Genomic DNA, 23,925 nt, shown 5'->3' with positions numbered 1-23,925 from the left:
TACAAGTTTTCTGCATGTTGGTTTTGTCTCCCTGCTGTCAAAGCTCTGTCATTCCTCCTAAGTTTTACCTCAATACAACTCCCTACAAGTGAATGATTCAGTGTATAGTGGGAGCACGATGGGAGCTTTTCAAAATAAAAGCATCATGGACATACGAAGGGAGTTTCTCCACAGAAGCCAGCGCGGACCAAAACATGGCGGCCTCCTGGTGAGTTTATGAGCTCAAATTTACTCAAAATGCAGATTTTTAGTGAGTTTTTTAGTTCAATATATATGCAACAGATACAAAAACCTATTCAACAAGATGAACTTGTCTGATCATGCAGAGTTCCTTGGTGCTCGATTTAAACTGATCAGTACACATCCCTCCCCACCACAAAGCGGTCTCATATTTACAAAATAAATCCATGTCAGGTATGTGTGCATGCTCCCTCCAGGGGATTTTCAGTCAAAATAAGGAATGGTAATGTAGACACATGCTGCAAATGCTGCACACCTCTGCTGCTGTGCTGCTGCCTTCTTTTTTAAATAGAAGACTCTTTTCAGAGAAAACCATCATTGGACAGACTGTGCAGCCCAGAAAGTTCATGCTGGTATCAGATCAGTTTATTTACTGGTTAGATATAACTAGTAACTAAAAACTGCACAACATAGTGCAAAAAATCTACATATTTCACATTTGAAATGGCAACATCAAGATGTAAATACTTAAACCTTGGACCCATTTCTCCAGTGTGATTAAACGCCTCAGATGAAACGCCTGAAATGTCAAACGTCTGCACCGTCTTCTTTCTAAACTCATAAAAGATCTCTATGTTACGGTAGATGAAGACTTGAATCCACTCTGACTGTACCACACTGGAGCTGAAAAAGAAATATGCTTAATGACCCAGCACCAGCCATTTGCACACACTAACACAAACACTCCACAGGAGGCTCTTTCTTCCAGGTCAGAGCTGTCAGCGCCCCACCGGGCTTCAGCCCTGGTTCCTCCACACTCTGATTAAGAGGAGATGGAAAAAAGCTCTAACTTTGACAATGGCTCTCCCTCCTCTGGAGCCGTTACAGTAAACAGACAAGACTGGAGGAGGAGGGGAAAAGTATCTTAAAAAACACTTCAGTGTGGCAGAATTCCCCTCAGGATTAAAAAAAAGCATCCATCCAACATCTGTCCATCCATCCATCACTCCTTCCATCCATCCATCATCCATCCATCCATCCATCCATCTATGCAACACTCCATCCATCACTCCATCCATCCATCCAACATCTGTCCACCCATCCATCCATCCATCATCCACCCATCCATCCATCCATCCATCCATCCATCCATCATCCATCCATCCATCCATCTATGCAACACTCCATCCATCCATCCAACATCTGTCCACCCATCCATCCATCCATCATCCATCTATCCATCCATCCATCCATCCATCCATCCATCCATCCATCTATGCAACACTCCATCCACCCATCCAACATCTGTCCACCCATCCATCCATCCATCATCCATCCATCTATCCATCCATCCATCTATGCAACACTCCTTCCATCCATCCAACATCTGTCCATCCATCTATCCATCCATCTATCATCCATCCATCCATCTATCATCCATCCATCCATCCATCCATCCATCATCCATCCATCTATCCATCCATCATCCATCCATCCATCATCCATCCATCCATCCATCTATCCATCATCCATCCATCCATCCATCCATCTATCCATCCATCTATCATCCATCCATCCATCTATCATCCATCCATCCATCTATCCATGCATGTTGTCAACCTTTTCAGCCCGTGACCCCCAAAATAAAGGTGCAAGTAGCCCTCTTAAAAATGTTAATCCTATTGTTGATAACAGAATTAAAATACAATATAAATAGCTAAAATGGGTTAATAATGGCAAAAAATGCTGGGAAAGGTGGTGAAATTGGATTTTAAAGTAGCAGAAATGGCTTAGAAATAGAGACCAACCAATTGATTGGTGGGTCGATTAATCGGGCCGATTATAGCGTACCACAGGTTAATCAACATCGGCCAATATGTAGCTGATATATTAACGTTTTTTGCTGCGTGGGGATTCTGTCGTTCTTTGTGTGTCCCTGCTGAACTCAGCCCGTGTGTCTGGCCCCTCCCTCTCAGACACAAGCAAGTTCAGCAGCAGCTCTCCCTCACTCAGTGTTGCCAACTTAGCGACTCTGTCGCTATATTTAGGGAGTTTTCAGACCCCTCTAGTGACTCTTTTTCAAAAAAGAGACTAGCGACAAATCTAGCGACTTTTTTTCTGGTGTTATTGGAGAGTTTTGGGGACTCAGACATGAAAGCACATATCATTGTAGTGCCTCTCAGTGAGCAGCAGGTGCTGCTGTGGGACCCTCCCCATCCCTAAGCACTCACAGGCAACCCAGGCCTCATGCAGCAGTCCCTGCAGTAGTTGGACTCAGTTGGCTGCAGCAGAGAAGAGGACTAAACACCTGTTTCAGACTGGGAGCATGTTTTGCTGCTTGCATGTGCCGCGCACGCAGCTACGGCTACTGCCGCTGCGGCTTTCACACAGGCCGCAAGTTTTCTGCATGTCAGCTGCATCTCCCTGCTCTCAAAGCCCTGTCCTTCTCCATAAGTTTTACCTCAATAAACCCCCCTAAAGTGACTTGATTCAGTGTACAGTGGAAGTATGTCAGGAACTAAAAAAAAAAAAAAAAAAAAAAAAGTATTCTGTACAAGTGAACGGAGTTTCTCTGCAGAAATGCTAAACCGGGCTTTTAATTTGAAAAGCACAAACCAGAAAAGCATTCATACAGTGTTTATCTTTCCTGTGACATATTCTAACAGTGTGGAGACAGAAAGTTTCACTAATAGTAGATCTTTAGAGAACAACTTTGTAAAACAGGCACATTTAAGCTTGTGGCCTTCCTCAGGGTTATGAAGAAACACACTGTAAACATATGCTATGTGCATATTTGCCACAATGATGTAAATATGGCTCTCCACTTATCATTTTCCTAATATTTCCTAATATGGTCCACAGCCACAGTATAAGACTATTATACAGTGAGTTAACGTTGTCTAAGTTGCATCTTTGTGAAACAAACAAAGATAAATGCAGCTGTTTTTTCACATGTCCACATTTGTGTTCATGTACACTATATATCCTGTGTATATCAATGTTCTTATTTCATATATCGGCCAAAATATCGGTTATTGGCTTTTTTTAGCCCCCAATATCGGTATCAGCATCGGCCACAGAGATCCCATATCAGTCAGGCTCTACTTAGAAATGCCAAAAAAATTAGATAAAAGTGGCAAATTAACAAAAAAACGAAAGGCAAAAATGGGTGCTAGTAGCACCATTCTGCTGAGGCAGAAAAAAAAGAAACTGGCAAGAATGGGCATATGAAATGGTGAAATGTGGCTTAAAAAGTAGTAAAAGGGGTTAATAATGGCATTAATGTGTCAACAGAGCCAACAATAGGCAGAGCTGCAAGATTTAGTTTAGAAGTGGTAAAAACAGGCAGAAATAAAGTGATCGAAAGGGTTTAAAATGACAAAAATTGGTTTTAAGCTGCAGAAATGTGTTAAAACTGATCAAATTGGTGGTAAAAAGTAATGAAAACTGGTTAAAATTTGGCAAAATTGGTGTAAGTGGCAACAGTGTAATTTAAAAATTATTCTTCATTTTTTTAAGGCATCTGGAGACCCCCTCTCAGTGTCTTGCAACCCCCAATGGGGTCCCGCCCCCAACGTTAAGAACCCCTGTTCTAAAGTAGCATTAAAATAGGACTGAGTTCTTAAAAGTCCTCACAGCCTTAGCTCTGTGATTTATTCAGAGCAATGTGGGACAACCAGGATAGCGGGGTTATCCTCAGGCTTCATATTTTACAAAGAAGACTAAAAATGACCGATTAGTGTTGTTTGTTCCAAAACTTTTTACTGAAAGCAGAATCATCTGCAGAGATACAGACAGACAGTAACTGAAGACAGCTGCCTTTTTGTGCACCTTCTAACTCCTGGTGCTATCGATGAAGTTCCTTTAAACCAGAGTCTCTGTTTCCATTATTGTTGAATAGATTAAGAGCCAGACGTTTGTGAAAGTCAGCAGTAATCTGCTCTGTCCACAGCATTAAGGACATTTGCAGTTATACAGCAGTATCATGGAGTAAAACTGACTGAACATGTTTAAACCTTGATTGAAAACTCTGTTGGGCGTGTGGCCGTTGTCTTTCAGACTGTCTATTCTTCTGTCTTCAGCCTCTATCAGCTGCTGAAACGTGGAGAGGAGCCTTGGAGAGAATCCGTTCTTTGATAAACATACCAGTGCCAAGCTGCAAACTGCAATTTAAAAAGCTAATCAGCAAGAGACAGGCATCCCCACTAAATCCCACTCTTCCTGATGGCATGCAAATAGTGGAAAATTTAATCAGCCTTTTTTAACCCTCAGTCGTCAAGGCAACACTAATCTCAAAGCTGTCTGGCAAGTGAAATTTTTACGCTGATCTAAACTTCTTCACAACAAGAAACCAACAGCTGATGACTGAAGCAGCACATGACTGTAGCTGCTGCAGTCAGATTTATATTTATTCAGGTACACAAATAAAACCACATTAATGCAGGTTCATAGATCCTTGTTTCAGCTCAGCCTCAGCTTCCTTTGTTAAGAATTTAACTGTAAATGTTGTTTATCAGATCTGTAAAAAAAAAAAACTTTTTTTTTGTATGTATTTCTTATTAAATATGAGAATTATACAAAAAATATCATTCCTTTCAATACAACAGTATCGAATTTGCAAAATGAGTCAAAATCATCACAATAAGAGATTTATCAAAAGTGTTCAGCCCTGGTTGAAGATAATATTTTGTTGGTTATAGTAGAGAATGAATTATTGCTTGTTTTTGTTGGAAAATACACAAGATGAGGAACTTAAGAAATAATCACATACTAAATTGCAATTGCAATTTTGGGTAAAATAAATCGCAATTAGATTATCTTCTGAAATCGTCCAGCCCTAGTGAAGACTTTGAGTCTCTCTCCATCTACAGTCCATAATATCATCAACAGATTCAGAGAATCTGGAGAAATCTCTGTGAGCAAGGGACAAGGCTGAAGAGGCCCTCAGGGGCCACTGCATTAAAAGCAGGCATGATTCTGAAATCACTGCATGGGCTCAGGAACATTCCAGAAATCATCATCTGTCAACACAGTTGGCCATGCCATCCACCAATGACAGTTAAAGCTGGATCATGGAGAGAAGAAGCCATATGTGAACAGGATCCAGAAACACCAGTGTCTTCTCTGGACTAAAGCTCATTAAACATGGACTGAGGAAACATGGAGAACTGTTCTGTGGTCAGAGGAAACCACAGACGGCGTGTCCTGTGGACCAAAGAGGAGAGGGAGCATCCAGCTTGTTCTCCTGGCTCAGGTCTAAAGCCTGCATCTCTGATGGTATGGGGTTGCATTAGTGCCTATGGCAGGGGCAGCTCTAACATCTGGCACTGGAATCACATTGATGTATGATTAAACTTTTTCATATTATTGTATAAAAAAAATCTGCTGATATATAACAACCATGTATCCCTATATGTACAAGTACAAATGCTTTCATCCCTATTACTTAAATAAACCCATGGTGGTAAGACATCCTAAGGGTGCCTTTAAAATAACAGACTAGTTTGTGGTGATGCAAGACTATTAGTTTGATACTTAAATATATTTTTATGCACACACTTGAGTGCTCTAAAGGCCCAGTTATTAATCAGGGTGATTACATATCAGTAAATGGTTTCCTTGATTTAATTCAACACATCATGTCTGGGTGCCTTTGTTGGGGCTGAAAATGTTTCAGTTAACTCTTATTTAATATGCACTTACATCAGTGATTTAACCAGCTAATTGGGTGAACAGAGTAACAAGCCCACATTAATTAGCTCATGTTTCATTTCAAGTCCAAAATTAAAATCTATATTTAGGCCCAGTGAATTTTCCATGAGTCCAAAAGCCTCTAAAGGATGAGCGTGTGTGCCTTTAAATAGTTGGAGGATTATTCTGACAGGGCAGGAGCTCTCTCTTCTTATCTTCAGCCACTCTTTGATGTCTACCTTGCATATGGATCAGAGGACAGCTCTGGCAATGAGAAATGATCCGTCCTTATCTCTCCTCCAATATCTCTAACCACTTACTGTACAGCTCTGCTCACTCTCACAATAAAGAGGGGGAACAAGAAGAGGAGGGTGCCACCTTAGGACAAAGGAAACAAGACAATGCTGGCTCAGGATGGAGGACGGCGTTTGTAGTAAAGGAAAAAAAATACTGCAGGCATGGAGGGAAGGTACATCAATAGGAAGGACTGCTGTAGTACAGCTCACTATCAAGCCTCCTGAAATACTATCTCATGCAAAATCAATGAACTCAGCTTTAAGCTGCAGGCAGAGCCAGATAACTACAGCGAAAACCAGTGTAAGCCATTTTCTCACAAGTCTCTGCTTATTTGGGCGTTAGCAGCGGCGCACACATGTCCGCCTTCTGCTCTATTAGTAAGGCATGATATTCTATTATTTCTCTTATTCATGAGAGGTTTCAGAGCAGGGACAGAAATAGAGTCTGCCCGCCAGGGAGGCTTTAGTCAGGTCTTCATCATTCCTGCTAGATGGCATGAAAGACTTGAGAGAAATAATGAAGGATTGAGTTGAAGTGTAAGGCCAATCTTTAGGTAATAGTCTTTCAGTGGATCCAGCTCTTTCACAAGCATGTAAAAAACATGAGTACTATGCAGCTGTAACACTCTGACTGTCTGATAAGAAACAGCAGTCTGCCATGAAATATCCCAGTCACAATCTACACCAAGAGCTGATGGCAGTCTCAGACTGGTTTGAATGGGTTTAATGCATTTTAAAGGCTTTAAATGAGTCTTTCTGGTCCAGGTGAGAATGCCTCATTAACAAAGATGTGCAATTTTAGTTCAAACAAGAAAAAATAGAGGATTTTTCTTTGACTGAGGGAAACAGACATCCACCAAATGCACTAGTAAAGCTTTAACTAGGCTGGCTGAGATAACATAGAAATAAAATCTCTGAATTTTCACACCAAATCAGATCTACAGTCACCTCTCCTGATGAATAAACAAAAAAACAAAACTAGTTTAGTTTGCAGAAGGTGATCTTCTGTAGATGGAAAAATAAAATATTAGTTCAGATAAATAAAAAGGCTGAAATGTCAGCTGTTATCAGATTTTAAACTTTCATTTTTGGTTTAAATACACCATAAAAAAGAAGTAGGCATATTTCCATCCTTTATTTCTGAAATCAGTGAAGTTAAGATCGGGTATTTCCTGGTAAATCAAAAATATGACAAAGTTGTAAGGAGGAGAGCAACTGTCTCAAGAAACAGCAAATCTGACAACAGCTGAAATCATTTAAATGTCATATAAGATGGAATTTTCTGGTTCAGGTAATTTCATTTTTTTAACCCTTAGAGCTCACATGGCACACAGGCACATCCCTCTATAAATCACTTGTTAACGTTTGAACACTTTATTGTTTTTTTTACCTGAAAGCTCTCCGTTGTGCCTTTCTGATCATGTTCTCCATGCATTTGTAGCTCTTACAGAACAGTTTCTAGTGAGCCTGGAACTGGGCTGACTTTCCGGGATCTCTTATGACAGCATTGTCATAAATAACAAGAGACAAGTTTTCAAAAGCACTGGTATTTTTTAAATCATAAGTCATAGACACTTGCTCTTTTCTTCCTCTGAAAGCTGACTTTCCTTTCGTTCGTTTGCTACCCTCGATGTCTCCGTAGCCCTAAACGACGCCGTTCTTGTGGGCCTGGGACTTCGGTGACTTTTCAGGGTCTTTACAGATTGAATCCATATAGTTAGATCCGATAATAATCTTGATAATAATCTCTTTTTTTTAACCATTTTTAATCCGTTTTCCATCAATCACTTTGGCTTTTTGCCCAGGACATCACCATGATGTTTACTGCGATGCATTGTGGGAGTTGTAGTCGACCAGTTGTCTCTACTGCTTTGAGGAAAGGCACACATGAATCTAACTGCAAAAAAAGCACATGGACTTTTCTTTGTATATATGTAGATATTTTGAAAACAGTTAGTCACAAAATGTTTATTTTTTCACCGTTGTGTCCCCAACAGACGGGAGAACAAATCTGTGCAAAGAAAAGGCTTAGTCACTAATGTTTTCCATGTGTTATAAATAAAAATATGAGTTTCAAATTCTGATTTGTTTTTTTCTTTTGCCTTAGAGTCAAATTTTTAAAACTTTTTAAAAATTCAAGTGACTTTACTGTAGTAGATATATTCTAAAGCCCAGCTTGTCCTGTAAAAAAGGATGTATGGAGCTTGACTGTGCATCACAGGGTTGATGTTTTAGAAGCTGTTTAAGACAAAAAGTCCAGGCGAGACATGATGGTGAAAAAACAGCTGTGAGCTCTAAGGGTTAATTCCATGTCCGATGAAAACAAGAACCACTGGCAGGGTTTTTTTAATCAGTGGATATTATCAGACAGTATCAGTCCCATGATCACAGTCTTTGTCCTCTGTGTGTTCTAATTCTGCCTCATCATAAACACCAATCACTGCAGAATAACGGCCGTCCTTATCTATAAACCCCAGAGCAGAAAGGACAGAGAGAAATCCTCCAGGTCTGTGAGATGAGACCTGATTAAGACATCAAACAATCAAACAAATCTACATCGATAAATATGCTGGAAAGCTCTGTTTTAGAGGCTACAGTCTCCTAATGTGGACCGACTCAGAATAAAAGGTAAATAAGCTCTGATTTATCATCAACCAAGCCCTCAACCCAGAGAAAAACTCCAGCAACCACCCAGGATCTGTACAACAGTTGTTCACACAGAACATCAGGGCTCAGCCAGTTTACCAGCACGGTTAGAGGAGAAGACGGCATTAAGAACGCATTAAGAGGAATAATATTTGCTAATTATTCAAACACTTGAAGTCAGCTGTTCCACCAGCTTTAAGAAGCTGATAACAGAGGAGTTTTCGTCGTTGATGCATGCAGACATGATTACAAATAGGGATGTGACGTATTCAAATGTCACAGAGTTTTCCAACAGAGTGAAACTGATCTGGTCGTATCAGCACATATATGCAGAGGAGCAGCATCACCACTGAGCATGACATGGAACGGGAGATTAGCACGAAGGATGCCTCCAACATTTCCACCATTTCAACCACACCAATACTCAGGAGGTTTTGGATGTCACAGTAATTGCGCACTCATGAACCCTTTAAAACCTACGGGATCGCCGGCACTCCCATTTTGCATATCTATTTTCAACTGTGGGTAGAATTCTAACCAAAAGAGAAAAAGCAATAGTTCCTTATGCATATAAAACCAGAGGAGTTACATTAACATATTACACATTCAATGTGTTTCCTTCTAGAAATATCCTTCCTTCTTTTGTGTAAATGTAGTACAAAGCACACACATCAAAAAACAATGTATGTAACATAATCTGGGCTATAAATGAGTTGTTTTCTTGCAGGTTACGAGTTGCACTTCTTATTGTTTTAACATGGTCTTCTGCAAACACATGTATACTCAGATATATCTGGCAAACATAGAGATTTAACTGCACTACTGTAAATAGTTTATTTCTTCTAAAGATGCTGTCTTTGTTGCAAATTGAGCACAATTTCATTTCATTTTCGTTTTTGCCAGTTTATAAAGATGAGTGTATTTCAAAAATGAAGTTATGAACATACTCAAAATATTTCTTTTGTGGTTTGAAATGATCTTGTGCAACTTTTTTACAATCACAACTTTGAGGGATACAGCTGTGACATCTCTTTATTCAGGAAAATGTGTAAAAATGTTTGTTTTGTTTTTTTGCACTGTTGAGCAATTTTATTTGTTACTATAGACTTATCACCTACATATCATTGAAATTTGGGTTCTAAGGGTTGTGTTGATGTATAGCCAATTCAAATACTCCAGAAAATGGCCCTACAGCATGTGAAAATGTAAAGATATGCTCTAGCAGACTTGTTCTGTGGTAGGTCATAGAGGGTTAATAGGGTGATATCTTGAGTAAATCTGGTTTTGTTACACATGAATACCGAGATTCTAACAAAATCCGGCCTCTTTAGTGGAACTAAAACACAGAAACTGACTATAGTAGTCTGGCTTTATATAAATCCTGCTAACTCCTGGTACCCAGATTAAGCCAAACTCTAAAACCCAGAACTAACAGCTTCATATAATCCTGAAAGCACTCTAACTCAGGAAATCATCAGTAAAATATACATATCATTTTGTGTTGAGTTTTCTGTTATGCTGGGCAGCAGTGGTGGAACATCTCCCTTCCCTGTATACCAAAGACCGTAAAGCCTGTTTCAGACTGGGAGCGTGACACGAGCGTCTCGACCACGACACGCCTGGATTTTCAGTTTGATTGCATGTTAACAAGTCAGGGCTTTCAGACTGCCTGCGTGTGTGTAGCGTCTCGCGTGGCTCAGGCACGGACAGTTAAGAGATTCGAAGTCTTGCCTATTTTTTTTATTAGACAGGAAAATGATAAATGGAGAGCCATATTTACATTGTTGCAGCAAATATGCACATAGAATATATTTACAACATGTTTCTTGACAACCCTGAGGAAGGCCACAAGCTTAAATGCGTCTATTTGACAAAGTTGTTCTCTAAAGATTTCCTAGTAGTGAAACTTTCTGTCTCCATGCTGGTAGAATATGTCACAGGAAAGTCAAACACAGCAAGTACTTTCTGGTTTGTGCTTTTCAAATTAAAATCCCAGTTTAGATATTCTGCAGAGAAACTCCGTTCACTTGTACAGAATGCTTTTGTTTTCAATAGTTCCTGACATACTTCCTCTACACACTGAACCAAGGAGCTTTAGGGGGGTTTACTGGGTAAAGCTTATGGAGAAGAACAGGGCTTTGACAGCAGGGAGATGCGGCTGACACGCAGCAAACTCGTGCCCTGTGTGAAAGCCGCACCGGCAGGAGCCGGAGCAGATGCGCAACACACGCAAGCAGCAAAACACGCTCCCAGTCTGAAACGGGATTGGGGAACAAAACAAGCCAACCACAGGATTCTGGGACCTGTACTGGCTGGAACGTGTCAGTAAAGTGACCTAAGGCTGCATTAGATAACTGGAGTAAATGGCTGAAAGAAACAGAGCAAGGTGACACGATGTAATTTAGTGAATTTAAACCTGAGAGTACTGGCTTTTGTTTTCTGTTTCCTGAACTCTTGACCCTTCAACTCTCTTTTCTACTACTTTGACCACTTTTCTTGCCTCTAATTTGTTTAAGAAGTAGCCTATAGAAATAGGGCAGGATGAAAGAAATCATGGATGAAATATGACAACGTGCAATAAAGTATGAAATAAAAAAGATGTCTGCAGCGAGAGCGGGTTTAGGTTGTTATCTTAGAGCACACTGGCGAGCGGCTATTTTTCCAACTGCCAGGACTTACAGCCAATCCGATTCTAATTCTACTGAGGTATAACCAGCCACTGTTCACTGAAAAGACACTGCTCAGGGAATCTGCGCTGCTGTGGAAGTTCGTTTTTTTGGTTTGTTTTTAGAGTATTTGCCAAACCAGTGGAGAGCACACCTCATTTTATATGTTGTCTTTTGAGGCCAAATGGCTATTTTGAAATCTGCCTGATATTTCTCTGTAAAAACCGTGGCTAACAGTCATACTGTAGTTGGTTTTATATCTTATTTGCACTTGAATTTCACTGTGCATGTGGCAGTGGCTCCATTCGGTTTCTAAGCAAGAGTATCACAGCAAAAACAAAAGGCTCACTTAAAACAACACCTTTCAGGTAAGTAAGTCAGCAAATAGAGAATAAAATTCTGGCTGTGATGCGCTCTGAAATTGCATGAAGGTGCTTTTTTATTTAGAAAGCTGTTAAAATGCAGTTTAAATCAAGGCAAACCTAGACCTGAAACACGTTGCACAGTGATGACTAAGGGTGCACTCAATAAGCTGGTCCGGTCCCTCAGTAGTCATCACTAGAACTAGAGGTCAGTAATCTCATTCTCAGAGGTGTCTGCCTGCAGACCTCCGCTCTCAGGCCTCTTCTTACCCAGTCTCCAGTTAAAGAAACATGATGTCTCAGGGGATGAAACTGATGCCACGCCATCCTTTAGAGTGGAAGTCTTCATCACTTGATGTGCATAATAACTGTGCAGAAGCTCCATGATCACTGATTCTTTGATTTTGTTCTACCAACTCAGAAACGATTGCCAGCGAAAGTCTAGGACCCTTTAACCATGACAAAGTCTTGTGTTGTATTCATGACTGTTCAATACAAGTGGAGTAAGCGTTACCATGGAGATGACCTGGTTGCCATGAGGCAGTTTTACCTGGTGGGTACCCGCTCCTGTCAGGTGGGATGGAGAGGAGGGAGTCGACGATGGCGGCACGGCACTGGAGCAGAGTGGAGATCATCTCTAACCCCTCGGGGCCCAGCAGCTCAAACAGCTGGAGAGAAAAGAGGAAGAGAGGGAGGGGGTGAAAAATCTGAACATACAAGCCAGAACTACAGCAGCTAGGAAATAATTCACAAACACTCACAGCAATGGTGGGCCTGCCCCGAGAAAAATTATATCACTATACTTTTTAGCTGAGTGGGGATAAACCTGGCTGTCAAAATACCAAAAGTAAGAGCTCAAGTATGATTCTATTAAAAAGAAAACTATATTCAAACCAAAATGATACCACAGCAACTAAAGCAGAAGTCCCACACACCCAGTACTGGATGTTTCATTTTTAATCATCGAAAACTGCAGACAGACTCCTACACGCTGTCTAAACCAGTAATACTCAACAAGTGGCTCTTTTATGTCATCATCTGAAATATCATTCCCCCAGAAAACCTTAGAAAAGGGAAACTTTGACCTCAGAAATTAACCATATTAATCAGTTTGTTTTCCAGACTTACACAGAAAGCTTTAATTGCAAAACAAAATTGTCCCACTTATCTAAGTTTTGCCACATTTATCCAATTTTTGCCCTTTTTCACCATTTTAACCACTTTTCACTCATTTACTACCTTAACCATTAAATACCACTTTTTTCCTTTTTTTGTTGCCCATTTTTGCCCCTTTTCACCACTTTTCGCTCATTTAAGCTGCCTTTTGCCCTAAAATACCACTGGTTTCCTCCTTTTTGCCCATTTTTACTTCTTTTGGCCACTTTTATCCAATTTTTGCCACTTTTTACTATTGTTTTCCCCATTTAAACTGCCTTTTGCCATTAAATACCACTTCTTTCTTGTTTTGTTTTTTTGCCCTATTTTGCCACTCTTGACTGCTTTTTGCCCTTTTTACTCACTTTCTCTCATATTTTGCCACGCTTTTTCCTTTTTTGGACCATTTCTGCCACCTTTAACTTATTTTTAATGCTATTTCAAGCCGTTTTTGCCACGTTTCACCATTTAGATTGTGGCTCTTGCAAAGGTATTTTTCAACAGTTTGGCTCTTTGGTTAAGCTCTTTGGTTAACACTGGTCCAAACTGTACAGCTGCAATGGGAAGATGCCCACAAATGAAGGTTGTCAAGAATTAGAATTCTTTAAATGCGTTTCAAACGGATCCATTCATTGGTATCTAAATGGAATGATTAAAAAAACACAGAAACTTCATTAACTTCAGTCCTGTTTTTGACTAAGAGAGATGCTGTGGTCAAAATGCAGAAATATGCTGGCAAAATCTGGAAAAATAGGTGAAACAGGTACAGGTGCAAGGGTAACCCCACCTTTTCCTACTACTCCTTCACATGTTGCCAACACATTTGTGCAATTAAGACAGTGTGCAGGAGTTTGCTTGCAGTTTAGAGCTGAGAAATTAATCAAGTTTCAAATTAAACGATTACTGCTGAAGGTCAAATTGTGCTGGTTTTGTCCATAGAGTCAGGCATGTTTGGTAAATGCAGGGGTGGGAAATATATCGCTTATACTCCATGTAATGGGGCTTTTGCCCTGAGATGTATAAGTCTGTCATCCATTTCAAACTCTAAATCAAGGATTGTATTGAAAATCAGGTTCCATGCAGTGTTAGTTTTGGCAGCTATCTTTAATTTTAGTCTTAGTCTTTAGATGAAATGTCTTTTAGTTTTAGTCACATTTTAGTCATTTCTAACCTCTTTAGTTTCAGTCGGCAAAAACTCAAAAACATTTTAGTCTAGTTTTAGTCCATGAAAGTCCTCACATTTTAGTCTTTACTTTTAGTCCAAGCATTTAGTTTCTTGTCTAAATCTGGAACTAAATCATGGTAGTGTGTTCTCTGCCAAACCTGGGGTCCCTGCTTTCTACAGCTGAGAGGCAGAATAGATACAGATGCATTGTTTTTAGACAGATTTACTCACAGTGGAGAAATATCATAGATTTTGCATGTCAGACGAAAACTACATTACATTTTAGTCTAGTTTTAGTCATCACTGATCTATTTTTGTTAGTCTTAGATCTTTAAATCTGAAACTATTTTAAAACCGTGGGAGACCACAGACTTCAGGACAATTTAAAAAGATTTTTCATCTTTAGTCCTCTGAACGCACACACGAGACGACTCAGCCAGACTGTCAGATCACTGGAGACCACACACCTGCCGACCTACCGATGACCTTGGTGATCATGTGACTTCAGAAAAAAAAACAAACAGGGATGTATGTCGATACTGTCTTTCTGTCCCTACACAACAGGCTACCCTGGCATGCGTTACAGGTGAATCAAAAATCATGAAAATGGGAAAGACTTGGGATGAAATCCTGGCTGGAATTAAGTTAAAGTTGTGTTCATAGTTGTGAGCAGTGAAAGTACGTATGGTCTGGCTGGGATGCTACCCCGTCTGCTCGCTCTCATTGGTTGTTGTGGGTACTTTGTCAGAGGCACTACGACCTAGAATCGTAAATATCAAACGTGTTTTATAGTCACAATTCAGGATTTTGGAGGTTATGACACGATTTGGTGCAGTAAAACAATCATGTTGACACCACACATGAGGATCATTCAAGCAAACAGTTGTTTGCGACGAGGCTCCTCTCAGGATACGCCTCCACGATCAACAGGGGAGGCACATCTCGCCCCGAATCAGGCTTAAAATCCTGTAGTGTGTGGCCAGCCTTAGTGTAGTTTTTGTCATGGAAAAAAGGCTGTTGATGAGCATTTTTAGTCATAGTTTTAGTCAACAATATTAACACTTATGTTATTTTGGTTTACAAATACATATTTTATTTCTAGGATTATTTATCCATGGTTGTCTAACACAGCTGTGATACAGAGATGATGCTTATTTAAAACTTTGTCATAAACTTCCATCTGCTTTTTGCCTGTTATCTCCTTGATTTAGTTTACCACTCGTCACACTCACAGGACTTGTTGTTTTTCTGTAGTGGAGTATAGTGCAGTAATAATATCTACATCTATACCAGTGGTAAAACCATTCAGCGCCACACTTCCTATTCCCTACTTTCAAAATAAAAGCACCAGCTGCAGCGTGGACTAGTGCACGGTGCCATATGTGGCAACGCATGCAGTTTTGAACCTTTGTTATTAGGGCTGGGTTCAAAAAATTGATTTTCCAATTCAGATCGAGTTTCTGTTTGAATTTTCAATATCAATTCATATATTTTCAAAGATCGATCTTTTATTACTGACTGTTAAGTCTATGTTGCACTTTATTATGTTGATTGATCAAATGTGTTGGTCAATGAAAAGTATTTTTAGGAAACAAGTTTGGGGTCAGTTTTTAGTGTGAACTTTAATTTTTTAAAAATAAGCCTAGTTAGAAGGTTTCTTATTAATACTTCAACTGAAAGTATAATTTCTGCCATTAGTTCTCTAAGACCGCCTTGCATATTCAAGCAAAACAGCTACTGTAGCTGAAATATCCCTCAATGAATCAACAATGAATTGAATCGAATCAGGACCTTGTGAATCGAAATCGAATCGATTCAGGAAATCAGTGGCAATACCCAGCCCTATTTGTTACAGAGCCCGACCGATTAATCTGCGGGCCGATTACAGCGTATCACAGATTAATCAACACTGGCCAACATGTAGCCAATATATTAACTTTTTTGCTGCGCTGGGATTTTGTCGCTCTGCTCCTGTGTGTCCCTACTGAACTCAGCCTGAGTGCCACATGCACACACACACACACACACACACACACAAGCAGCTCTCTCTCCCCCATTCAGGCCTTGTCCACATGGAGATGAATTCAGGAGTATAGCAAAAGTTGTTTGCCATGTCGGTGTTTCATCCACACGGAAATGGCGTTTTGGGTGACTGTAAACGACACTTTCTGAAAACAGGTCCCAGAGTGCATAAATCCGTAAACGACTACCGTTTCTTCTCTGTGTGGACGGCTATTCGTATCTTTCTTGAAACAAACGTCACACACAGTGTAGCTCTCTGAAGACGTCTGCGCGGGTCCAACCAAAACAAACATGACAGACTGCAGGGTTGTGTTCATGCCGCTGAGGCTACTGAGCTTGTTATTGCTTTTACAGCAAAATCTGATGCTCCTTTACCACCATCGCGAAACTCATACACCATATGTTCTTAAATCCAACGCAGAGAACAACCAGAACTAGAAGAAAGTTTGTGTCAGTTTTCTGTGAGCTTCTTCTTTTCTTTTAGTGCATTTCCATGGGAGCAATACAGCGCCACATACAGGCTTGGCATATGAATTACAGCGTTTTCAGTCGTTTAGGTTGCATCTTTGTGAAATAAAGATAAATGCAACTGTTAACCCTTTATATAGTCAGGAAATAGTCAGGAAATGCCCCAAATCTAAGAGCTTTGGTCCCTTTTCCCAGGAGTACTTGAACTTGACTTTTCAACATCTGGTTAATGATTATTGCACATTATATGGAATTGTCAGCAGTTTAAAAGAAGAAAAACACAAAAACTGATTTGTTTTTCATGGCTTTTATAAGAAGAAATTTTGTTATTGCTCATGAAGTTTTGATTTGACATTTGAAATGTGAACCTATACGTGTTTAGAACAATCACCAGTCATTTTTTGAGTCAAGGACTCTGAAGGTGCAAAACACAGTGCAAAAGATAACTATATACATAGGCGACAATTAGTGCAAATAAAGGTGGAAAAATGCATTCTCAACATTCTCAAGTAACATACTGTTATTGCACATGATAAACACACACAAATGCCACTATCTAACGCTATTTTTGAAAACAAAACACTACTCTCCCTCGCTCTCCTTTTTCACTCGTCTTCTGCCAAAGCTGCCGTTTTCGTGGTGCAGTTCGACATTACTGTTATATATATACCACACATCATAAATTGCCGGAAAGCACAGATTCTCAGCTCTCTGTCAGCGTTGGAATTTTTTAGATTGAGCAAACTTTCGAGGAGTTACAGTGTTGAGAATCTGTGTAGCGGTCTCGCGATACTTCTGGTGTTTTGCTATGAATGCCCACGTCATATGGATGTGAGTACCGTAATGAACCATATATGTGTGCATGCCCACAATTCTCAGCTTTCCAACACCGTTGCAATTTTTCTGATCGGACAAACTTTGACAGAGTTACAGTAATAATACTCCGGACATATAAAACACAGCACCAGCGCTGGCTCAGTAGGTAAAGGGTTAATTCACATGCCCACCATTGTCTAATAAAAGACTATTATACAGCATTTTAACGCTCTCCAAGTTACATCTTTGTGAAATAAACAAAGATAAATGCAACTGTTAAATTAGTATATATCCTGTGTATATCAATATTCTTATTTCATATATCAGCCGATATATTGGCTATCGGCTTTTTTAGCCCCGAATATTGGTATCGGCATTGGCCCCAAAAATTCCATATCGGTCGGGCTCTACTTTGTTACCCTACATCTCATTCTAAAAATATATAAATATATCCTAAAAAGTGAGTATATCTACCAGTCCAACTCTCTCCCTCACACAAACAAACATCCAGACATGTATACACATCCTATGGCTCACCAACGCCCCCAAACACTGTTACTGCCAAGGCTGAGCACCTGGTAATTACCATCCGCCTGGTACAGAATATGCTCCAGCGCTTAGCCTCCCAAACATCACCACCTGGCACTTAGCAAGTGACAGAAAAACAACAACAAGAAGAAACCCTGTGCACAGCAGCAGCAGCAGCAGCACACAATTAAAAGTAGAGTCGACCGGGCTGCAGACAGTCATCAATATGGTTGTGAGACAGAAGTGGAATGGATGATAAAGTTTGTGCTTTGTAATTGGAAAATAGTGGACCTGAAGGTGCTGGGTTTGTAAATTGAAGCCTGAAAAACAATGCTGTATTTTCTCTCAGCTCCTTTCAGGATGGCGGCGTGCTCTTTCAGTCCGTCCTCCCCCGGGAAAGCAATAGTCAGCACAGCGGGGAGCTAAAACAACAGACGCACTTTGATGTCAGGTCAGCCGTCGTCTTTATTGAGGTTATCTTTGTTTCTCTCGCTGCTCTCTTTTATATCTGCTCTAAATTTCTATTGGTCCCGGTGACTGTCGCGGTTTTATTACAGTTGAGTCACTGTGCTGTGGCAGGGAGGGTTTCTCGTCCTCAAAGTGTTTTTTTTTTTTTTTTTAATGAACTCTCATGAATGCTGTCCTTGGAGCTGACTGATTAGGCGTGGGCTCCTCTGGGACTGAGAGGCAGAGTTTCACCTTCAGATGGATGCTGTACAGTCCACCATCCCGCAGGCGAGTCCACTTTTAAAGCATTAACTGTGTAATAAGTCCACATGTCCAAGGCTACAGGTCAAGGGAGTAAATACCGGCGTCCCCCTCCTTTAACTGTGATTAAATATTCAGCCTTGCCTGCTCGATTTTTCAGCCAGTAAATGGCACTGAAGAATTATCAGCGCTGAGTCACCACAGAGCCAGGCTGTGACAAATTCAACAAACAGCCTCATTTCAACCTTCAGCAGTCAAATATTTACAGCACTCAAATGCCATATGATGACTAGAATTCACTATTTAGCCTTAAATATTGGTATAAATCACACTCTGCATGAAAAGAAGGATGATTCAAACATCCTTGCAGGAATCCACAATTGATGATATAATATCCCTCACAGGTCTCCAAACAGAAAGGCTTTTCTATCAAAGGGCTTAGCATTAATGCTACCTCTGTCTGAGGCTAGGACAGACGGCTGGGACGCACCATGGTTGGGGGAGGGGCCTTCCTAGGAGAAAGTATCTTTTCAGCTAGCCAGTAGGGCTGAAGACAGTGTTTTAAAAACTCCAACACTAATGCTAACTAGCTGTCCTAAACTGAGCCATTACCATTAGCTGACGAAGGATGATGCATTAATAAACCAATCAGAATATGGTTGGACTGTTGTTAGTAAAGACTGAAAAAAGAGCCATTCAGTGGCCTAAAGTGTCATTCCCAGATATCTTTTACTTCCTAGTTAAACTGCCTGGTAAGAGATAAAATCTCTTTAATATCTTAAACTTAACATCACTTAACCCAATGTTCGTGGAATATCTGAATATCTCAAGTGCTGAATGAACATGAACCGCTATAATCCAGACTTTTACGTCACAGTCTAAACTTTACCGCCATAGTCTAATGTTTACTGCCATTGTCTCATGTTTACTGCCACAGTCTAAACTTTACCGCCATAATCTAATGTTTACTGCCATTGTCTCATCTTTATCACCATAGTCTAAACTTTACTGCCATGGTCTAAACTTTACTGCCATAGACTAATCTTTACCACCATAGTCTGATCATTAACACCATAGTCTCAACTTTACCACCATAGTCTAATCTTTACTACCATAGTGTCATCTTTACCACCATAGTCTAAACATTATTGTCATAGTCTAATCTTTATCGCCATAGTCTAATCTTTACTACCATAGTGTCATCTTTACCACCATAGTCTAAACATTATTGTCATAGTCTAATCTTTATTGCCATAGTCTAATCTTTACTGCCATGTTTTAATCTTTAACGCCATGGACTAATCTTTACCACCATAGTCTTATCTTTACCGCCATGGTCTAAACATTATTGCCATAGTCTCATCTTTATCACCATAGTCTAATCTTTACTGCCATGGAATAATCTTTACCAGCACAGTCTAAACCTTATCGCCATGGGCTAAACTTTACCATCATAGACAAATCTTTACCGTTATTGTCTAATCTTTACTGACATGGTCTAAACTTTACCACCATATTCTAATCTTTATCACTATAGACTAAACTTTACCGTCATGGTCTAAACTTTATCGCCACAGTCTAAACTTTACCACCATCGTCTAAACTTTACCGCCATAGTCTAAAATTTATCGCCATAGTCTAAACTTTACCGCCATAGTCTCATCTTTACAGCTATTGTCTAAACTTTATTGCCATAGTCTAAATTTTACCGCAATTGTCTTATCTTTACTGCCATGGTCTAAAGATTATTGCCGTGGTCTCATCTTTATTGCTATAGTCTAAATTTTACCACATTAGTCTATTCTCTATCGCCATAGTCTCATCTTTACCACAATAGTCTAATCATTATCGCAATAATCTAATCTTTACCACCATAGTCTAATCTTCATCGCCATAGTCTAATCTTTATCGCCATAGTCTAATCTTTACCACCATAGTAAAATCTTTATCGCCATAGTCTAAATTTTACCGCCATAGTTTTAACTTTATTGCCATAGTCTAATCTTTACCACAATAGTCTATTCATTATCGCCATAGTCTTGATTTTACCACCATAGTCTAAACTTTATCGCCATAGTCTTAATTTTACCACCATAGTCTAAACTTTATCGCCATAGTCTAATCTCTACCACCATAGTCTAATCTTTACCACCATAGTCTAATCTTTACCACCATAGTCTAATCTTTACCACCATAGTCTAATCTTTACCACCATAGTCTAAATTTTACCATCATAGTCTAATCTTTATCGCCATAGTCTAAATTTTACGGCCATAGTTTTATCTTTATTGCCATATATATATATGTAAAACATATATATATTCTTTACCGTAATAGTCTTATCTTTATTGCCATTGTCTAATCTTTATTGCCATAGTCTAATCTCTACCACCATAGTCTAATCTTTACCACAATAGTCTAATCTTTATCGCCATAGTCTAATCTTTACCACAATAGTCTAATCTTTATGGCAGTAGTCTAATCTTTACCGCCATAGTCCAAACTCTACCACCATGGTCTTCAATAAAAATGTTAATGGCTGGCATACTCTCCAATCTGAGCTCACAACAGCAAACTGATTATTTTGGCTCGAAATGGAGGCTTGATTATACCTTAATCTGAATTTTTATGACCTAGCTGCTATGGAGACTCAAACCATTCTCAAAATAATGTTTACGAGGTGAAACACGTCAGTATTTTCTTAAATAGTTAAGCAGTTGGAAATTGCCCTTTATCCGATATCCCTAAACTTGAAAAGTATAATTCTTGATTTTTATGCTATACCAGTCTCATTATGCTGCTTGTTAAAATAAAGTTGCCAGTTAAAATGTTAGTGGCTGGCAGAGTTTTGGATCCACCAGCTAAAGGGGCAGGTATGTGAAACCCTCTCTAAACCCTGACCCTAACTCTATTCACTGTCCTTCTCTGAAATAAAGGCAGAAAAAGCTCCAAAATAAGTTTACCATATATACAACCATATTCAAAGGCTCGGCTGCACACATGGCCATCTTTATGGATATAATAAATAGAAGTAGAGGAGTATGCTGGATGTAGAGGAGGCATACAACAATGGTTCCTCTTCCAACTGAAGGACTGTTTGAAGGAGCAGTGAATGCAAACAGCTCCGTCCTTATCGAAACAATATCAGCAACATGAGAAGATTCTGGAGCACGCCGTCTTAAACGGCCTTTATAATCACTGTGTGTTTATACCACTCTTTACGTGCCGCTCCTCCTGCCTCCACTCAGCTCCTTCAATAAAATGTCAGCAGTGGAGGGTCAGTGGGGAGAATAATAAGAAGCAGGTTCTCTCTATTGTCAGCTTTAATGGCACAGAGTGTAGAGCCTCTGAACTTTACCGTCTACTTTGGAGTCACACAGAGGTAGATGCATAGAAAGTCTGCAGGTGCACATACTCCTTTCTTTCAGAGAGACACACTAAGGCACACACAGCTGGGGCCGTCTACATCTAAAGATGTCAGTGGGAGAGTTCGCTTTCAAATGTCAGCAACGTGAGAAACATCGGAAAACCGGACGAAACCTGCAGAAGTTGTACAGCTCTGCTACTGTGGTGAGGCAATTTTATATAAAGGTGAGAGAGAGAGGGAGAGAGAGAGAGAGAGAGAGAGAGAGAGAGAGAGAGAGAGAGAGAGAGAGAGAGAGAGAGAGAGAGAGAGAGAGAGAGAGAGAGAGAGAGAGAGAGAAAGAGAGAGAGAGATACGGAGATGGTGGTAAAGCTCCAGAGTGCGAGGGAGGCGGAGAGTGACAGTGGGGGAAAATGATGGGGGACAGAATGATGGAGCACTTTGCTGATAAAAAAGTAAATGTAAAGGATGGCAAATATCTGCTGGAGGTTTCTACAGGGTGAGACATTACAGAGGCCAACAGTGAGCTCCCTGAACCTGATATTTATTCTACATTACCTCTCTGTTTTCTCCACTCAGGAGGATGTGGAGGAGGATCAGAACAGAGGGGTAGCCAGCTCTTGGCTGTGCTTTTATACCAGCTCAGTGTTAAATCTACAGCTACCAGGGGAAAACCGACACCTCTAGTTTTACAACGGGAAAACCCATCATCTTATGAAAACAGATGATTTGAAATTAATCTAAAATCACTCAGTGTATTTACATACAGTTAGAATACATGGTCCAACTGAAACCGGACTTTTAAAATACCTGTAAACATGTTAGTGCAACTGAAACTGGACCCAAAATTCTAAAGTGGACTAAGTTGGGGTATGCAAGTTAAACTCACAGAAGTCCAATTCCCCTCTTACAACCAAAGTCAGCAAAGGCCTGATTATCTGATGGTATCTTTCCAGATTTTACCGTGGTGTGAGGTCATTTTACTATGATTTTGCCTTCTCTGTGCTTAGAAGATGGCTGAAGCTATGATCTGAAATCATAATAGTGATGCATGATATTTGATTTTTGCAAATATCCGATTTGCTGACATTTCCAGACTCATTTTAGCTGATATGGATACCGATATCAGTATAGATGCACCTTTTTTGTTGTAAAGACACCAAATGTCTCCTGTACAGAGAGAGGTTGAGTCAAGCAAAGCCTCGAGGGCCTTCTCAAATCTTTGGCCCCCTAGGCAATCACCTTTACTGGATGGTACAGCTGGCCAAGATTTAAGGCTGATAGATAAAACACACTAAAAGCATGTATAGCAAATATAATGGCTGCATAAATCAAAAGAAATGTTTTTATTGATTACATTTTTAAGCTATCTGCTGATACTGATGTCATGCCAATAATAGTGTGTATCCCCAGGACTTGTTATCTTTGGATTTATCTAACCATTGTTGTGTATTAAAAAGATGCGCTATTTTAAAATCAGGGCCAATATTAAAATTTAGAATGCCAGTGCTAATGTTTATTAAATTCTGTTTAACACTCCCATAGTGTCATGATTTTCTGTTCGTCAAACTGGAGATATTTTCCACTCAGTAAAATCGCTTAGCATCAGCAGTTACCTACACCACACTAGCATTAAACTGATCAGACACAACAGATAAATATACTTAAATGATATCCTTCATGGCCACACTGTCTGCAGACAGCCACTGTCTGTCAACACAGCTGATAATATCAGCCAAAACTAATTTTAAATCAGCACATCAGTTTATCAGTGCTGCATTAAGCTGCCTTGCTTTTACTCTTCGCAGATGATGTAGCTCTTCTCGTTTCTATAAACTATGTTCAGCATGAGCTGGTA

General features: G+C 39.8%; 1 protein-coding gene across 3 annotated transcripts in view; it reads right to left on the bottom strand.

Annotated features, from left to right (window-relative positions):
• Positions 1–23,925, bottom strand: part of ascc3 (activating signal cointegrator 1 complex subunit 3) — a 251,624-nt gene that overhangs the window by 208,305 nt on the left and 19,394 nt on the right. For all 3 annotated transcript variants that reach the window (XM_041793322.1, XM_041793323.1, XM_041793324.1), the window contains exon 5: positions 12,392–12,509. In XM_041793322.1, coding sequence (XP_041649256.1) covers positions 12,392–12,509 — 118 coding nt within the window. The remainder of the gene's footprint in view (positions 1–12,391; positions 12,510–23,925) is intronic.

This window comes from Cheilinus undulatus, linkage group 8, assembly GCF_018320785.1.
Source record: "Cheilinus undulatus linkage group 8, ASM1832078v1, whole genome shotgun sequence".
Classification (NCBI taxonomy): Eukaryota; Metazoa; Chordata; class Actinopteri; order Labriformes; family Labridae; genus Cheilinus; species Cheilinus undulatus.
The sequence above is the reverse complement of the archived record's forward strand: the minus strand, read 5'-3'. Positions and strand labels throughout refer to the sequence as shown.